The sequence below is a fragment of the Myxocyprinus asiaticus genome, chromosome 6 (assembly GCF_019703515.2).
Source record: "Myxocyprinus asiaticus isolate MX2 ecotype Aquarium Trade chromosome 6, UBuf_Myxa_2, whole genome shotgun sequence".
NCBI lineage: Eukaryota > Metazoa > Chordata > Actinopteri > Cypriniformes > Catostomidae > Myxocyprinus > Myxocyprinus asiaticus.
Window position 1 is genome coordinate 33976776 of NC_059349.1, and position 19322 is coordinate 33996097.

The 19322-nt window shown below is 41.8% G+C and overlaps 3 protein-coding genes across 5 annotated transcripts in view; 1 reads left to right on the forward strand and 2 right to left on the reverse strand.

Moving 5' to 3' along the window:
* Positions 1-12560, reverse strand: part of LOC127442135 (SWI/SNF-related matrix-associated actin-dependent regulator of chromatin subfamily D member 3-like) — a 35751-nt gene extending 23191 nt beyond the window's left edge. For 2 of the 3 annotated variants that reach the window (XM_051699973.1, XM_051699971.1), the window contains exons 1-2: positions 6956-7179; positions 3840-4027 (exon numbers count right to left, since the gene is read on the reverse strand). In XM_051699973.1, the coding sequence (XP_051555933.1) occupies positions 3840-4027; positions 6956-7033 (266 nt within the window). In that variant the 5' untranslated portion in view covers positions 7034-7179. Of the gene's footprint in view, positions 1-3839; positions 4028-6955; positions 7180-11649 lie in introns of those variants that run through there. The other variant, XM_051699972.1, reaches the window with a different exon arrangement.
* Positions 1-19322, forward strand: part of LOC127442139 (uncharacterized) — a 439805-nt gene that overhangs the window by 248944 nt on the left and 171539 nt on the right. The window lies entirely within an intron of this gene.
* On the reverse strand, positions 12964-18818 carry tmub1 (transmembrane and ubiquitin-like domain containing 1). The gene is made up of 3 exons (XM_051699996.1): positions 18726-18818; positions 16158-16726; positions 12964-13820 (listed from the first exon to the last, which is right to left on the reverse strand). Exons 2-3 carry the CDS (start codon positions 16679-16681, stop codon positions 13469-13471), a joined length of 876 nt encoding a protein of 291 aa, XP_051555956.1. The 5' UTR covers positions 16682-16726; positions 18726-18818; the 3' UTR covers positions 12964-13468.

The window sequence follows — 19322 nt, forward strand, 5'->3', positions numbered from 1 at the left end:
GCGGTCAGCATGCGGACATCGCTTTGTATTGGTCCTAGTGGACTATGCAAAGCGATATCCGGAAGCAATGCCTCTGCGCAACATCTCAGCACGCAGTGTTGCGGAGGCACTTTTCAAAATAATCTCCGAAAGAAATCCTCACCGATCAGGGCACAACCTTTATGTCACGAACACTACGCAAGCTTTACGAATTATTGGGCATTAAATCAATCCGCACCAGCGTCTACCACCCACAAACAGATGGCCTGGTGGAGCAATTTAATAAAACCCTTAAAAATATGATTTGTAAGTTTGTACACGAGGATGCTAGAAATTGGGACAAATGGCACGATCCCCTGTTATTCGCAGTACGAGAGGTCCCACAAGCCTCCATGGGGTTTTCCCCATTCAAGCTGCTATACGGGCAGCGCCCACGCTACGTGCTTGATGTTATGCACGAAGCTTGGGTGGAGGGACCTTCAAACAGCAAGAAAGAAATTCAATACGTTCTTGATCTTAGAGCAAAACTCCATACCTTGGGGCAACTAACACAGGAGAATTTGCTCCAAGCTCAAGAACGACAGCGCCGACTGTATGACAGGGGAACTTGGCTGCGGGAATTTGCACCGGGAGATAAGGTACTCGTATTACTTCCCACATTGAGCTCCAAATTACTCGCCAAGTGGCAAGGACCCTTTGAGGTCACACGAAGAGTGGGGGATCTAGATTATGAGGTAAAGCGAACCGATAGAGGGGGCGCATGTCAAATATATCACCTCAACCTCCTGAAATTGTGGAGCGAGGCGGTCCCTGTGATGTTGGCTATGGTAGTCCCGGAGAGGGCGGAGCTCGGGCCAGAGGTGAATACAAAACACAATCATTTCACCCCGGTCACTTGCGGAGACCACCTCTCACCGTATCAACTCGCAGAGGTTGCCAAGTTGCAGAAGGAGTTTGCAGATGTGTCTTCCCCTCTACCGGGTCGTACGAACCTCATACAGCACCACATCGACACCGAGCCGGGGGTGGTGGTACGTAGACGTCCCTACCGATTGCCCGAGCACAAATAGAAAATTGTCCGGGAAGAATTGGATGCTATGCTCGATATGGGGGTAATAGAGGAATCCCACAGCGATTGGTCCAGCCCGGTTGTTCTAGTTCCTAAGAGCGACGGGTCTGTACAGTTCTGTGTGGATTATAGAAAAGTCAATGCGATGTCTAAATTTGACGCATACCCAATGCCTCGCGTTGATGAGTTGCTCGATCGGTTGGGCACTGCTCGATTTTATTCGACACTGGATTTGACAAAGCACTATTGGCAGATCCCCTTGACACCAATTTCCCGTGAAAAAACTCCTTTTCCATGCCATTTGGATTACACCAATTTGTGATGCTTCCGTTCGGCTTGTTTGGAGCCCCAGCTACGTTTCAGCGTCTCATGGACCAAATCCTCAGACCGCAATTGGCTTACGCTGCTGACTACTTGGATGATATCATCATTTACAGCAATGATTGGCAGCAGCACATGCAGCATCTGAGGGTGGTTCTGAGATCGCTGAGATGAGCGGGACTCACAGCAAACCCCAAGAAGTGCGCGATTGGGCATGTGGAGGTACGGTATCTGGAGTTCCACTTAGGCCACGGGCAGGTACGTCCCCAAATTGACAAGACTGCAGCGATTGTGGCCTGCCCGAGGCCCAAGACCAAAAAGGGGGTGAGACAGTTGCTGGGGCTGGCTGGCTACTATAGGAGATTCGTGCCTAAGTATTCGGATGTCACCAGCCCACTGACTGATCTCACTAAAAAGGGAGCTCCAGACCCGGTCCAGTGGACGGAGCAGTGCCAACAGGCCTTCATGCAGGTTAAAGCCATACTTTGCGGGGGGCCGCTTTTACACTCAACCGATTTCTCTCTTCCTTTTGTCTTACAGACGGACGCTTCAGACAGAGGGCTGGGGGCCGTACTCTCGTAGGTGGTGGAGGGGGAGGAGCGCCCGGTGCTGTACATTAGCCGCAAGCTCTCACTGAGGGAGACTAAGTACAGCGCCGTAGAAAAGGAGTGTCTTGCCATCAAGCGGGCAGTCCTCACACTCCGGTACTACCTGTTGGGGCGGGATCACCCGTTGGTATCTAGCTCTTCAGCCATTTAAGTTCAAGGTGGTCCACAGACTGGGAGCGCACATGGCTGTCGCCGACTTCCTTTCCAGAAATGGGGGGGAGTGGTAGACAGGCCCGATGTCTCCCTGGCCTGAGTCGGGCGGTGGGGATATGTGGCAGCGAGGGCATGGTCAAGCGTCCGTCCGGAGAGAGAGAAAGCGGTAAGGGTGCTTGCACCTGAGCTAGATTATGTGTAACACCTGTCTCTAATTCCAGTGAGCATGGGGAGAGCGGCATATAAGCAGCCATGCCACCAGCAGAGGAGAGAGAGAGTTTGGCACAAGGAAGGCCATGGTGCTCCTGAAGCTGTTACGTTTGTTCTGTTGTATTTGTGAAGCTGATGTGTTTAAGTAACTACATGCCTCTGAAAGCTGATGTGTTTAAGTAACTACGTGCCTGTGAAGCTGATGAGTTTGTGAAGTTGTTCACTCGGTTGAAGAAGGAAGAGAAATCTTCTTTCTTCACTTCTGCAGGCAAAAGGGTGAGACGCGGTTTGCTCAGCGGTCTCCTTTGGATCCGTTAGCGTGCTCGGTGAAACACTGAGAATCTCAGCTCGTCCAGCGAGATGGAGATTGTATGGCCAAAGTTCAGGTATGTACGTTACTTCCTTGGGCAGCGAGGCTACACCTGGGAGCAGCAGGACTGCAACTAAACACGGCGAATACTGCCGCTGGATGCAAGGCTTAGGAGGAATCTCCGGGGTTTTATACTTTCAATGACATCATGGTTGAGGGACATGTTCTGTCGTGCTTTTCATCCAATAAGAGTTGAGAGTTCGATCCTTCAGAATTTCACACCTAGATGTAAAGTGAGCAAGGCTTGATGGGATCTGTAGTCTGTTTGGACTCCCTTTGTTTGATTTTGGTGCCGTTTTTGTGTGTTATCAGGATTTGAGTGTTCCTACAGTTCTCAGTCAGGCTTTATGACTGTGTGTAGGCCTGCCTTTGTCTCCTATCTGAGCACATAAGGCCCAACAGGAACATTCTAACCACCGGAGTATTTCAAGCTTGAAGTACCACCTGTTTTCAGCAGTGGGCAGCAAGCGAAATTCCAGCTGTATAGGCAACACACAGCTGTACAGGAAACAAACCACACTCAGGCTTGCTTGACACCAGCGAAGGCACAAGATGAGAATGTATTCTTGCTTTAAACACAGCTGGACAGAGCACAATTTCGAATGCAGGGATCTCGAGATGTGTTTTCTTAGTTTTAAACTACGTTTATCTTGAACGAGTGACCTAGAAACGTTGTGTTTATAACGAGATGCTACCTAAGTGAGACGCTAAAAAAGCGTCCATCTGACGCAGGTGTACACTGATGCATCCTAAGACAAGCCCTTATAATAAATCTATCTCGGACAGATTGATGAATTCAATTGCAAATTGTATTGCTGTGGACTGCAGGCCAATGAGGCTTAAGTTCAATAATGTGGAAATAAAAAATATATTGCAGTTTAATGCCACTTTTTGAATTGGCCGCTTTACTCATCTGCCACAATAATGTAATACATTTGAATTATCTGAATTAATATTTTATAATATATATTTATAATTATTTAAGTATAACTATTTATACTAGTTTATTTAACTAGTTATTTGATAGACCTACTTATTTCTCATCTGATGTGTGCACTGATCTCAAGTCAACTGAAAAAAGTGAGAGGTCAAAGTTGAACTATTTGAGTAGAAGTCAGATGCCACTCACTTTCTGGGTCGGTTTTGGGCGGGGGGAGGTTGCACAGGCTGGGTAGGTGCAGGCCGTTTTCTGTTGGGGTCTAGGGCTGGGTTGGGCATCCCTGGCCGAATTGGTGGTGTTCCTCCATATGGAGGTCCAGGAGGCCCCATGGGAGCACCTTGGTGGGGCATTCGTGCCCCTGAGGTCATCCCTGGACGCTGCGGGGACAAAAGTCACAGTAAACTAAAGGTCAGATACCATCATATTTCTTTGCTGAACTCACTTGACATGTGCTATAGGAAGTATACCATAAATATCTCTAACACACAATACATCTGAAGACATAGATACATACATTCACTTTATACTTGTTGCTTTTCATATGCGTGTAATGAATCTTTAGAGCTAAAGCACCCTATGAATACTGTAATGTGCTCTCCTCTCTCTGAAGTTGAACTAGGCCAGGGCCTCTCACACCTGTGCCTGTCACTTCAGAACCGACAGCTGCTTGCCCTCTACTGAAACACAGGGGCAAACTGGGCTATCAAACAGCTTCTCATTTCATCTAGACCACATGCTTTATCCTTTCTGGCATTACAGAATTTAATTTCTGTTTTTTATACTTCTATTCTTTGTAAACTGCTTTGGAATTATTTATATTGTGTACAGCACTATACAAAGACATTGGGGTCCAAAGGCTGAGACCACACTGAAAATCAGTGATTCAAAATCGAATTTAAACCTAGAAATAAACAGGAAGTTTTAGGATTTTGACATTTTTTAAACATAAATTTGTTGATACAGGTTAAATAAGAAATAGTTAAGATTCTGCACTACTTATAGGTCAATAAACAAATTCAAGACATTAACCATGTCAAATTTTCACTCAGATGGTTATGATGCCTGATAATATAATTTATACACTGTAATATTGTACACTTTGTACTAATAGTTAACTCAAATTTTAAAAACAATAGTTTACTCTACTTAAGCTTAATTTTTGATTTGTGTGAATTCACCATTAGGGTGATTAGTGTTACCTTTGGTGATACTGGAGCCTGTTGAATTTAAGCCATTCTTCTATACTCAATTATACTTTACAAAAGTGCAGATTTATGTGCAATAAGAAGTACTGAGGAGAATCCAATGTGCCATATGGCTAACCGAGATTCCAGTCATAATACATAATCTGTAGTCTGTTGTTCATGACTCATTACGACAGAAAGTCACAAAGTCACTGTGACTCTCTGGATGTTTGCCAAACTTGTGGAAACATCCAGAATGTGAGCCAAAGTCTCCAGCTCCAGTCCTCCCTATAGTGTGGGTACAGTACACCTCTGCCAGAGATGTATGGTGCTGTGACCTTCATGACCCAATCAACACTTCCCAAAGTAGGCTAAGCTCCAGGGGTGTCCAGGGCCGGTCCAATCTCAGAACATCTTAGAGAAGAGGCAGTGGGATGTGAACATGTGGACTCAGCAGGAAATGGGAAGCAGTGCCGATACATGTCTCTGCATGCCTCTACCAATCCCAGCCTCTCAAGGTCGCAATGGAAGTTTTCAGGGCACAGGGGGAGGTTGGACTGGGGCTGCAGTACTACACTTATTCCAGAGGACAGCTTATAGAGAAAGGCCTTTCCCAATGATGAAACAGACAAGCTCAGCATATCAGTGCTGAGAATACTGAAAGAAGAAAAAACACTTTCTAAAGGGATAGTTCACCCAAAAATGAAAATTCTGGAACATTTACTAATTCTCATGTTGTTTCAAACCTGTATGACATTTCTTCTTCCGTGGAATGCATAAGGAGACGTTAGGCAGAAAGACAACCTCTATCACCATTCACTTTCATTGCATAGAAAAAAGATGCAATAAAAGTGAATGGTTACTGAATGGTGTAATTCTGCCTACTAGCATCTTCTTGTGTTTTCCATTGAAAAAAGTTAGTCATATGACACAATTTTCATTTATGGGCGAACAATCCCTTTAAACCCAAATCAATTTAGAGATACAAACACACTGTAGTTATATTACTGCATTGGACAATGTGAATCTTTATTAATAGGAAAAAAAATGGGTTTGAGTCCTTTAACCTTCACCTTATATCAGAAGGTCATTTTTGCCAGTTGTAGTGGTAACCAAGCTCTAACCTGTCTCAAAAAGAAACTAATTCCAAATATACGTATATTCAAACATGAAAAGTGCACTGACATAAGCTGAGAAGATCTCTCATTTGGAAACCATTGAAATGTTTACCAGAAACTACTAATTAAAGCTACAGATCCCCCATTCACCTGAACTTTTATATTAAGGAATAGAGTAGACTGATCTGAAATGTTCCCATTGTATCATTGCTTTAGTAAATAATACATTCTTAAACTATTATAGAAATTATAGAATTCTTAAGTTATGATCTTACATGTTCAAGTAATAGTTCTGAAACTGCCTTGGTTACTGAACAAGATAATTATCAGATGCAATATAAGCAAACACATTTTTTTTTAAATTATTTCTAGGCTTCTTTTGGAACACAACCTCCAAGTACACATCCCAATTGCAAATACCACTGTATTACAAAGATATCCTAACTTCAGAATCCAATATTCAAATGAATGGAATGATAGCAGTTCATAGCAACCTCATAACAGCATGTTCACCAAAAGTTCTAAAGTCACCATAAACTACTGTATCTTTGTACAGTAAACATCTTGACACACAATCAAATGAATTTTTCAACCAAGCTGTTCTTCCATTACACGTTCACTGGAGAATAAAACAACAGAAACAAATGTTAATGTTCGATCTACACCCAGGTTACTGCTCGCTCCTGCAACACACCCTTCTCAGGCTGTACCCACACCAAAAGAGCATCCTTCACCTCTCTTCCACCAAAATTCCATCAAAATTTGCTGCACGCTCTTCTCTCGCACTTCCACAGGGTGACGATCCAGCACCGGCTGCCCTCTTTTATCGCTCATCCTCCTTTATATTATAAAAACAATAACCTTCCACCACTTCTCCTACACTCTTCCTCCTCCTCCTTTTCTTTTAAAAAATGTACCTTGAAATGATCGCTAACACCCACTGCATCCTAGATTTCCTGTAAACAAAGCCAAACATTACACTTTCACATGCTCACTCACTCACCACTCCATGGACGAGGAACTCAAAGAGTTTACTCTTGGTAGCTTTGCGAGCTCCTCCAGCACAATCTTCCATGTCCATTAACAAAAAACCCTTTTTCCCAATCTCTCTTTTGTTTCCACTGTTCCTGGGCACCTCTGCCTCTCTATGTGGCTTCCCTCACGCTCCACTTTCCCTCTCCGCCTAAAGAGAGTGCTCCCTCCCTCCTTCTCCGTACTCTAATGTTCCTTTTCTCCACTCCCTCTCTTTTTAAAGCGTGTCCGCATGTGGCCGGAGTCAAGTCTCTCTCTCCCACGCTCTGTTTTAGTGTAGCTTCCCTCACAGACTCTGGGTTGGGAAAGGATGGGGGTCTGAGAAGGGGGCTGTCGCTGGACCACCAGTGTGCTAGCTGGTGGAATTCCACTGAAAGTAGGGAGGGTGAGGAACATAGCAGGTAAAACTGCCCAAATACCACCATGGTGTCAATGGCTGGTTATTTTCTTTATTAAATTACCCATGTGCACTCACAGTTGGTTATTAAGTCTTAGAATTACATCCGGTTGAAGTCTGAATGACTGACCTTGTCTAGAGCAATAACTTGCAAGGACGTAGTGAAACTAATGTGTTTTTACTCGCAGAGATTTGAATTGTTGGATGAATTGCTATAATGGGACTTTTTTGACAGACTATGTGTAATGCAGAATGATTAAATAAATAATTAAGCAACTAATGACAGCACATCTTTGGGCATTCAGAAGACAGGGGCTAGTTCAATCTCAGACACACCAAATGTTAATAGAATGAGGTAGGCCTATTTGGAGCAAATAATGACATTCAGCTACTGCAGGAAAACCGTTTTCCTATTAGAGGTGCACTCAGTAATATTTCTGTTTACGTTTGCTGAAACCTTACAGAGATAAAGCATTACGCAAGAGTAAACATTTTTGGTTTCTGATGTCACTGTAGAAATGCACTATTTGCAGTCAGACATGATTAATTTATTCTGTGAGTAAAAGCATCCAATTACAGAGGATTATAGAGATTGTGCTAGCGAGTAATATTCGGCTGTTCATGTGATCTCAACACGGCGGTGTGGATATGCTTTTGCGTGCGAGTGACCCGAGCTAGATTCTGTCTTTTGTCTGACTGTTCTGCCCATCCTGTTTTGCTCCTTTTGCGAAAGTCTCGGTAAACTAACCCTTTCAAAAATTAACCATATATGGTGTTATTATAGTAACCATGTTTTTATTATAGTAATATTGTAGTAACAATGGTTAATTTTGTGTTTACTATGATTTTACTACAAAATACCATGGTTAAACTATGATTACTGTCATAAAAGCATGGTTAATTTTCCTAAGGGAAGGTTAAGGTTAGGATTAGGGGTAGAGGTTGGTGTAGGCCAGGGCTAGTCAACTGGCGGCCCATGGGCTGAATCCGCAATCATCTTCATCTGATAATATCGTGTCGCAGTCTGAAACACCACAGAGCTCTTTGCCCAAAACTTGCCGGTGAGTTTAACAATATTCAGCGGCACGTGCAACACCATTCAGCCAGTTCAACCTATCAGTTATCCGGCCCGGAGTATGCGTGTTTAAGCTTTTCAGGTTATTGTTCAGTTACACTGCAAAACTTGAACCAACAACGTCTAGTTGAGTATTTGATCACATTTTATTCAAATCAATCAAATGTATATGTAAACTGTTAACTGCAGAGTACAGAAGTGGTGTCAGTGTCAGCATATATGCAGCTCATATCTTAGTCAACAAAAGAGAATTTGATGATGAAAACTGAACCTGTAAAGAGAATGCACAGTAAAGTTTGCTGTTATTCACTATTCTTGAAGTGTTCAACAGGTATGTTTAATCTGTTTAAGGCCTGTAGTGCTGGTAAAAAGTGATATTGTGAAGTGCCACTGAAGCTGCATGCATGAATTTATCCCAAGTAGGTATTGCTGCAGAAGGAATTTATGGCCAGACCTTATAAAAATATTGAAAATCTAATTTACCCCCTGACTATTTTTGTTACATTGACTGATTTAATTGTACATTATCAAGGGTGTTTAGTTTAGTTACAACTGAAGTGCTAGCTAAGATAAATACGGAAAAAAATGTTGGCCCCCTTCAAGTTTTTATCTGGATAATCTGGCCCTTGCAAGAAAGTACAGTAGTTGAAGAGCCCTGGTGTAGGCTGTAGGGTGTTGGCAGGACTCTAACTAACACGCTACTGTGATGCCTCTATACTGAATGTTAGTATTTAAATAGGGGTGAAAACAGCACTTGCCACTATTTGCAACTGGGTCCAAATAGCATCTACCTACTTTTTACACTTGCTTTTGGTTAAAGTGTAAGTAGCTTCTATCATTATATGCACTTAGTGTAAATAGCTTCTGCAGATAAAAAAAACTGCAGACAAGGAGGATTATACTGTGACATAAATATTAAAATCCACCTAATTATGTAAATAATGTCATACTGTTATACACTGATGAGCGAAAACATTATGACCACTCACAGGTGAAGCAAATAACATATATCATCTCCTAACAAAGCCACATGGCAAGGTCTGGGTAGATTAGATGGTAAGCGAACAATCAGTTCTCGTTGTCAACGTGTTGAATGCAGGAGAAATGTACAGGAATTGTAAAGAAAAAGAATTGTTATGGCCAGATGACTGGGTCAGTGCACCTCTAAAACGGAAAGGCTTGTGGGGTGCTCCCGGTCAGCAGTGGTGATTACCTACCGACAGTGGTCCAAGGAGGGACAAACCGGCAACAGGGTGTTGGGCGCCCAAGGCTCATCGATGCGCGAGGGCAACCAAGGCTATTCCGTCTGGTCCGAACCGACAGAAGTCTTCTGAGACACAAGTCACAGAAAATGTTAATGATGGTTACGGGAGGAATGTGTCACAACACAGTGCATCGCACACTGCTGCGTATGGGGCTGCATAGCCGCAGACCGGTCAGAGTGCCCATGATGACCCCTGTCCACCGTCGAAAGCGCCTACAATGGGCATGCGAGCGTCGGAACTGGACCATGGAGCAGTGGAAGAAGGTCGCCTGGCCCGATGAGTCCTGTTTTCTTGAACATCACATGGATGGCCATGTACATGTGCGCGTTTACCTGGGGAAGTGATGGCACCAGGATGCACTGTGGGAAGATGACAAGCCAGTGGAGGGAGTGTGATGCTCTGGGCAATGTTCTACTGGGAAACCCTAGGTCCGGCGATTCCTGTGTACAATAATTTGACACGTGCCACTTACCTTAACATTGTTGCAGACCAGGTACACCCCTTCATGTCAATGGTATTCCCTGATGGCAGTGGCCTCTTTCAGCAGGATAATGCGTCCTGCCACACTGCACACATTGTTCGGGAATAGTTTGAGGAACATGTTGAAGAGTTCAAGATGTTGCCCTGGCCTCCAAATTCCCCAGATCTCAATCTGATTGAGCATCTGTGGGATGTGCTGGACCAACAAGTCCGATCCACGGCGGCTCCACCTCACATCTTACAAAACTTGAAGGATCTGCTGCTAATGTCTTGGCGCAGATACCACAGGACACCATTTCTCGGAGGATCTGCACTGTTTTGGCGGCACGCGGAGGACCAACAGCATATTAGGCAGGTGGTCAGAATGTTTTGGCTCATGGGTGCATCTGATATATCATGACAAAAAGTCTACCATTATTTTGGACATAATTTTAAAAAGGAATATTTAAAAAGGATTTTTTTTTTTTTTATAAGATTGTGATATATTTCAACATCGATAAAAAATGTACTAAATATTGCAATATAGATTTTTGCTTATATTGCCTACACCTACTGTATGTCGGTGTGAAGGAAAATAAAGTTTACACTAAAGTGAGGAATTAAAGTGAAACACACACACACACACACACACACACAAAAACAGTTATTATTATAAGATCACCCCAGTGCAGGTATTTAGGAATGCTATAAAAACTCTTAGTAATTAAAATACATTGAAATGAAGAGAAATTCCTCGAGTTCAAATCGCTTCCCGTAGTAGGAGACCCCCTTTAAGGACCCCTATAAAGACTCATACTGTAATGTGCCAATGTCCCATTCAATCAGAGTGAAGGGGTGCTGGAGGATGGTTTTGGAAACACATGAGCTCAGTTGAACAACACTGTTACGCTGTACGTAGACAAAATGCAGACCACATGTTGTATTAAACAAGAACGTTTATCAGCAGTTGCACATGGTAATGGACTCATAAAGTTAAAAGAACATCGAGATCAAAGCAACCGTCCCTGTTAGGAAGTTTTGTGACAGATAATTAACCAACTGGTTGTAACCCTTATTACGAGACTTGTTTATTCTGTGCTATTCAAAAAGGTGTAGTCACATGGGGTCACAATAGACAGCTTTGAATAATGCAATAAATTCAATCAGATACATTCCCTACAAAGATAAAACCAAAAATGCAATAGTTCATTTGACAGGTGCCAGACAAGCACATTATTGTTTGTAGCCTAATTAAACTGTCAACTTCATCATTAATGCATGAAAATGGCAAAATTATAATAGCATAAACCTTGAAAATATGGCGCTCGTGCCAAGACAGTTTGCAACATAACGATAATGTTTACCCAGAAACCCTTTGAAATGATTTCTGAAAACGCATTTGCTTTAGAGAGGCTGAGAGGGAAGCGGATAATAACGCTGTTAACGATGCGATGGTGTTGCACTCATACCTTTCTGTCCATCGCTGCAAGTTTGATGCTCACAGTTCAGTTGAAAAGGAAGAAAAAAACAAAGCACTAAATTACAAGCAGCCAGTGTCCGGCAACTTCTTCGTTCTACCAGACAGATTCTGGGCTTCTCCTACCCTCCCCCAATCCCGTGTCTGGGATTTTAGTCGGGTTTTGGCGTCGGTTAGTGCGGTAGACGGAGCGGCGCAGGCGCGGGGATCGTCCGACACAAGCGATTCAATAATGGTTTTAAGGGAACGTCGTCAAACTACAGTAAATGGCGGAATGCCCCACGTATGCAGCCTGTACATTTCCATAAGCCGCTGTTTTAACACTAAAGGAGATGCATTTTCATTTCATTTTCAAAGAAAAATGCAGTCTACAAAGAAGGGGGATGTTAAAGTGTGTCTCAAAAATACAGACCTTCTTCAGAGTACCGCAGGAATTTAAACGAGGCTGTGAGGAAATCTACTCTTTAATGGCATGCACTGTATAAAGCTGTATCAAGGTTCAAGATCACATCACATTTTCACAACTTCTCTTTTCTGGAGTTTTTGGACATCTGAATGCTGTTTTATCAATGTTTTGTCAATCAATGTTGATGAACAAACAACACACCAACAACATTATTACTGCAAGTCTATCCCTCACAGCCTCGTTTTCATTCTCGTCAAAAAATAAATATAGCTATATCTACAGGAAGCTGAAAGTGAAATGATATCTACTTAGAAAGCTATGTACCCATATTTACATATGTCCATATCCACATATATGTATACATATACTAATGTACTGATTTCCATAAAAAAATGTTGCTTCAAGGCTTCAGAAATCATTCATGAAAACAATGTGTAGAAGTAACGCACTTAAAGAGATAGTTAACCCAAAATTGAAAATTCTCTAATTTACTCAACCTCATGCCATCCCAGATGTGCATGCCTTTCTTCTGCTGAACACAAACAAAGATTTTTAGAAGAATATCTCAGCTCTGTAGGTCCATACAATGCAAGTGAATGGTGGCCAGAACTTCAAAGGTCCAAAAACTTATCACATCGCTTCTGAAGATATGGATTTAACCACTGAAGTCATATGGATAACTTTTATGCTGCCTTTATTTACTTTTTGGACTTTCAAAGTTCTGGCTACCATTCACTTGCATTGTATGGACCTACAGAGCTGAGATATTCTTCTAAAAATCTTTGTTTGTGTTCAGCAGAAGAAAGGCATGCACATCTGGGATGGCATGAGGTTGAGTAAATTAGAGAATTTTCAATTTTGGGTTAACTATCTCTTTAAAAAAATGACACCAGACACCAGTAAATAAAAGAATGATTTAATAGATTATTTCTCCATTTCAAAAGCTTATAGTACACAAATAATTTTAATTGTCCCAACATATAAGAGCAGTTCTGCCTGCCCTGCGTAACTACAGTTTGAGTCTGTCATTCTGTATACCCTCTTATAAGCAAGCCCCAGTTTCACACTGGCAGCATGCACATGAAAATTAAGGAAAAGAGGACAGACACAATAAGCATCTCTATTTAAAATAATCAAACATATAGCATATCTGTGACACAAGCCTAAACTTGGTGCAGATGAACATGGCAAAAGTGATGAACAAAAAGACAAACAAAAACCACAATCAAAACAAAACCTCAAGAGATGTGTGATTCTCTGAAATCACAGCCTTCAACCAACCTGAAAGTTCAGAAATCCCAGAAGACATTTCCACTGGAGTTGGTTAAGTGAGCAAGTGCAAAGTATGTGTATCTGTGTGTGTGCAAACATGTATATGCCTAATGTGAGTGCACACAAATGGCCATCAACGGCGGTATACCCCAAATGCAACGAAACTAAAGAAGATGGTGATGCCCACAAGTGAGGCAGTGGCAGGTGCAGTGAAAAACTGGCGGTACTGGATCTGGAAGTACCAGAGCACAGAGAGCATAAGCACAAACATAGGCACCATGAGGCTGCCCACGTTGAGTGCCACATGCACCTGATCGGCAGCCCGTGCCCCTGCAGGCATTGCCCGCGTGGCGTGCTGTGAGATGTGGCAGTGCAAAACACTGTTGTCAGCCAGATTGAGAGAGGCCAGCGTCTGGGCGTCATCATGAAGGAGCTGACCCTGGTAAATAAGACGTACCTGATGCTCCTGTCCAGCAAAGTAAGTCCTGAAAAACAACCAAACACATGTTTATAAATACCGAGACACAATTTAAATGTCATCCAAGATGCTTCGTTGATGCATTTTAAAACATTACATTTTAACTAAACATTGTTGAGAACAAATTGTGAAGCTTGAAATATTTCCCTTCCCTGATATGCTTAAGGGTTAGTTCACCCAAATATCGTAATCCTCACATCATTTTCTCACCCCTATGCTGTCTCAAACGTGTAAGACTTTCTTCTCCGAAACAAAAGCTTAGTTAGTTTGAAGGATGGATGTGTTTTTGTCCATACATATTCAATGGGTTCCAAAACTTTTGAGCTCAAATAGGACATAAATGCAGCATAAAAGTAATCCATCAACTAAACTCGAGTGGTTTAATCCATGTCTTTTAAAGCGACACGATCACAAGTCCATATTCGCTAAAATATTCACTAAAAATCCGATTTTTAAATCGACGCCGTCTCCTACATCCACAATATGTAGTTTATTATTTGTTTATTGCAAAAAACATATCTGAGTGTTAACAAAAGTGCGTAAAATGATAAGTCAAATGATTCAGCCAGTTCATAACAGTAGCAAACGAAAAAAGAAACTATTCAATGACGTTCTATAGTATGTTAGCTTAGTTTTGCACATTAGCCTATACCAGTACAATAGTACTACCGGGAATTCAAGCTTCATAATCCCAGTGGTACCATAGTGTTTTTCATTAAAAACCATTGTATGTACGTACCTAATGCTTATGCTGCAAGACACTCATAAGAGCAAGCTAAGGCAAATAACTCCACCTATGGGGCTGTTCACTCCGAACACGTCCGCCTTTCTCTGTGCAAGCATGTGCTAGATGGACGTCTTTGACTGTTCCATTGTCTCTCGCTGTTTTTTCAGCATCTCATGCAGGAGCAACGCCTTTTTTTTGATGCTTTACTTTCTCATCTAAAGTACTCGCATGGCTTCAGAAAACATGGCTTAAACCACTCGAGGCAAGGGACTACTTTTATGTCCTTTTTGGACCTTGAATATTTTGGACTTCATTGACTTACACTGCATGGACAAAAACACCTCTTGCATCCTTCAAAATATTCTTGTTTGAGTTGCGCAGAAGAAAGTCATGCACGTTTGAGATGGCATGAGGGGGAGTAAATGATGAGAGAATTGTCATTTTTGGACAAACTATTCCTTTAAGTGTTGTAGTCCTTTAAAAGACAATTTATAGGTAAACATCAGAAGTATTCTGAGGAATTTTCAAAGCTATTTTGTAAAAATCTTAGCACTGTTTGAGTTCGATTTGTCAAAAAAGAAAAGCCCATTACAAATTATAGAACAGTTATTGTGCACAGATTCTCACACATATACACAAGCTGTCTTTGCAATGAACAGTTTTCCTTGACTGAAACTCTCCTATCAGACCTTTCGCTTAACTACTGCAAACACTATGTGGACTCCCACACAGTAAATGTCTCATATTTCCAGTAGATGATGAAAAATCCTTCTGTTGTCATTCTGTCTGATTGTAATCTTATAGAAGGTTAAACACAATGTCTAATAAATGGTCACTGCTTGCAAGGATGGCTAATTTTGTCTCATGAGGCTCATGAAGGTCTTTTTAGGTTCACTTTTCTGATTGAAAACATGATGCTAAGCAGTGCATAGGAAGGAGAAGTGATTTCAGAACAAAAGGTCCCTGGCCGGTAACCGTGTGTGAGCTGTTGTTGCAGCCATTTTCTTGGCCAAAGCCTTCTTATAGATTTCATAAAGACTGCCATAAGAATGTACAGTATTTGTTGCTTTGTGTCAATTTATTCAGTACGTAGCCAAGGATACAATTCACATACGAAAATCAAATAATAATAAAAGTCAAGAAAGGCCACTAGAGAACTACAGTCTAATTTTTAGGGTGCAAACCGAACACTTAAAGTACAGTGTGTAATTTCTGCACCACTAGCGTCAACAGAATTGCAAAAATAATGACTGTTTAGCAAACACCTCCACATCTGCCATTAGTTGGGCCAGACAGACATGTCTTACCCCAAAGTCACACCATTGGATGAGATAACGTTGCTTTGTCCGGCGGATCGTGTTGCTCAAACAAACTTTTTTGAAAGTGCCACAGAGCCAGTGTTTACACTTTTCTGAGAAATTTACCTACAAATGGCTACTTACTTATAGTAGTCTCTCCATATTGACCTGGGATAAGACAAAGTATTTTAACATTGAAAAATTATATCAACCTAATACAGACAAAAGCAACATATAATGCTTTGAGTGCCTTGAGAACCTTATCTTTAATAGAAGAACTTTTAATTCCAAAACTTACTTTACATTTTCAGTCACTTACCTTTTAAGGTATCCAATCGTGTCTTCAGGATTCACTTGCGCTGTCCTCTCTGTATCATTCAAGAACTTCAGCCTGAGCACCATGTTTCTTTGGGTGTCGTTCGATGCATCTTCAGCCAAAGGCTGTGTGGCACTTGGTGCACTGGCTGAAGGCTGAGACGAGGGTCCTGCTGTCTCTCGATGTCTAAACCCATCCCTCCCAATTCCTGCTTCCTCCAAGAGGCCTTCCTCACCTCCTCCAGTCCTACTATCATCTGAGGTCTGTCCCTCTGCTCCCGCTTCTGTTCCAGGCTCACTCTTTTCATTCTCACTGACGCCACCGGGCGACGAGTCCGTGTTACCCGGGGGGAGTGGCTCCTGGCTGTCAGTCTCTGTGGAGGGGGCGGTCCCTGGGCTAGGTGAGAGGAGGTGTTCAGGGGGTTCAACAGTGTGAGTGGAGGCCCAGGCCAGAACCAGGACGAGCACCAGGAACACTACTCCAAAGAGCAGGGTGACCTCATCACCCACCCCCTCTATTAGAGCCATCCTGGTCTGCTGTGTCCTGAACTAAGGCAACTTCAGACTAGGCACCTACAGCACATGTTCACAATCACTAATTACATTTGTGGTGAGAAGATTTATTTCTGTCAAACACAGGGTTTGCATTACATATCATTAAAGATGACATGACTTGAATGAAGATATCTAGATAGCTAGATAGACAGACAGATAGTAGGGATGTGCAAAACTACAAATTTTCATAAACAACTAGTCATTCGGTTGTTTGAATGACTAGTCAGTGTTAAGGATAATAATGTATAATTAGGCTCCGTTTTGTTCATGTGACTCCGATCAGACACGTTTCAGAGGGAAATACGGATTCCAGTCGCAGCACTTCAACAGGGTATCTAACGGATATTCAACAAAAATATAGGCTAAATAACTAACATCTTATTGCACAAAACAATCAAAGAAAAGTAAGAAATAAGAAAGGCTCCAATAAAGACCGGCACAAAACTGTTTATGCGCATCCTGAACACAGAACGATGTGTTTCTATGTAACCGGAGTGCTTCAGGGCGATACTCGCTGCAGATTCAAAAGCGCAGAACTGCAAGATAATATTGCGGGTAAACATCTAGTTCAAGACATCAAGCACTTTAAACCTTTTTATTACAACTATTTATTTAAGCAGTGTCAGACAGAATCAGCAAACTACTTTAATCTCTCCGCAGCACCTCATAAATACGGGAAGCAAGCGATCATCACGCAAAAACACTCTCCTACAAGTTGTGTCTCTCAAATCATTTGAGAATTGTGTCTCCCATTAAAACGACTGCAACTACAATGATTAATGTTAGTTGACCCCACTTATCGACTAGTCGACCACCATGGCACATCCCTGATGGATGGATGGAAGGATGGATGGAGGGCAGTCTACAGGCCCTGTGCATGTGTTTTTGTAAAAAAATAAAAAAATAAAAAAAATACAAATAAAATTGTAAAGTCTTGGCCTGTTTGAACATTCATTCAATGTAAGTCTAAGGTGATTGTTTGGGATTTCTGTTCGCCTGCTATGGAAAAACCTAAAGTCTGATCAGTTAGGAAAGACAACAGTCTGATGTTCTGTACCGAGTGTGGATGTAGCTTAACAGCTGTAGGACGAGTTGTATTTAATCATTTTGGTCTTTGTTTAGGCCGGGATTTTGACAAAACCCTTGTTAGCTTGCAATATCTTTGAAACATATATCCAGCATGATCATGCATAAATTTGTCTGTAAATAGTGTTTTGTTTTCCAGACCACACCTGGGTAAGCAGCGAGAGTTTTTCAGTAATCCTTTAAACTATTACAAGCATAAGCTGCAACATTTGAACACAAAGGCACTGTGAAGTGGTACCTCATTTCCCCCTCTTTAACTGTGAACGTCAGCATGTTTCAGGCCGTATCTCAGGCTGCCTGGTGACCGGTACTTTCATTATGCATGCAGTCCACAGCTTAGTACATTTCACAAGAGCAAAGAGGGCAAAACAGGCTCACCAGTTCAGACCACTAAAGCTATTTTATCCAAAGTTACAAATAACCAATATTATCTATTTTAGGATAGCACTCGCCAGATATAAAAGTAACGTTTCCATACATTTACAATGAATGTCGATAGGTGTAAACATCCAGTATACACTAACGACAGGTGAATTTACGCGTCAAAACCTGAAAACTTGTTGTAAAAATTACTTAAGTGAACAGGAAACAAAAAACAGATGTTTACAGCAACGTAGCCCGTACATTTTGCAAAACGTTTAAAGTACATTATTTTTAAAAACCGGATAATCCTAAACTTTTCTTAAGTCAAGTTTTTGCTCAAGAGAATCAAGTGTGTGGTTGTAAACACTGAAATGTCTGTGAATGTGAGACAGCAGGTAAACGCTCGCGCACTGCTCACCTCTACAGCCACGAAACGAGCTCGCGAGCCGCCAACACGCGCTCAACACAGCTGGCTATTTAGTTACGTCTTAACTGGACGAGATCCCTGAGGTGAGTCGATTTTAAACTGTACAAAATCTGAATGGGGGTCCGGAAAAAAATTACTTACCGTTGACATATCACATCGTATGATGGCCCATGATTAGCACCGTTGATCGTCTGCGCTTCCTGATCACTTGAAGAACAGAGCGGTGCAAAAATGACTACTTCCGGTTTAAAGAAGGAAAAAAAAGAGACAAGTCAAAGTAAAGGTTCACTGGCTGCACACAAATCCTAGAAGACATCAGCACAATCCAACTATAAAGTCACTGTTTATGTTTGGAATCACCGATAAATTATATGTAAATAAAATGATAATTCCAAATATCTGAAGTCTGTGTTTCTTTGCCCACTCTAACCTTTTCTTCTTGTTTTCTGTTTCAAAGTAGCAAGTATTTAAAAAAATGGAAACAATGTCAATGGAACCGTGCCTAAATGTTTAGCTCTAAGGGGATTTATACGCTTGCAAAAGAATAGGCAGAACTCTTAAGGGACTCAATAGTGTCTTAGCTTCATTTTGCAACTAGATCATCTGAAGATATTGTCTTCACTGTCTTATCTTTCTCACACAGATGCTTAGACCTGTAGGATACAAAATGGCTAATTGAGAGCTGCCACGACCACCTGATCAGACAAAAGCTAAATCCAGGGCTCCCATTATGTTTAA

What these genes read in the sequence shown, in the direction of transcription:
- tmub1 (XM_051699996.1), bottom strand. Translation starts at nt 16,681, where the DNA reads ATGGCTCTAATAGAGGGGGTGGGTGATGAGGTCACCCTGCTCTTTGGA. An exon ending in ACGATTGGATACCTTAAAAG is followed by an intron (nt 13,821 to 16,157) that starts GTAAGTGACTGA and finishes GTTGTTTTTCAG; the next exon opens with GACTTACTTTGCTGGACAGG.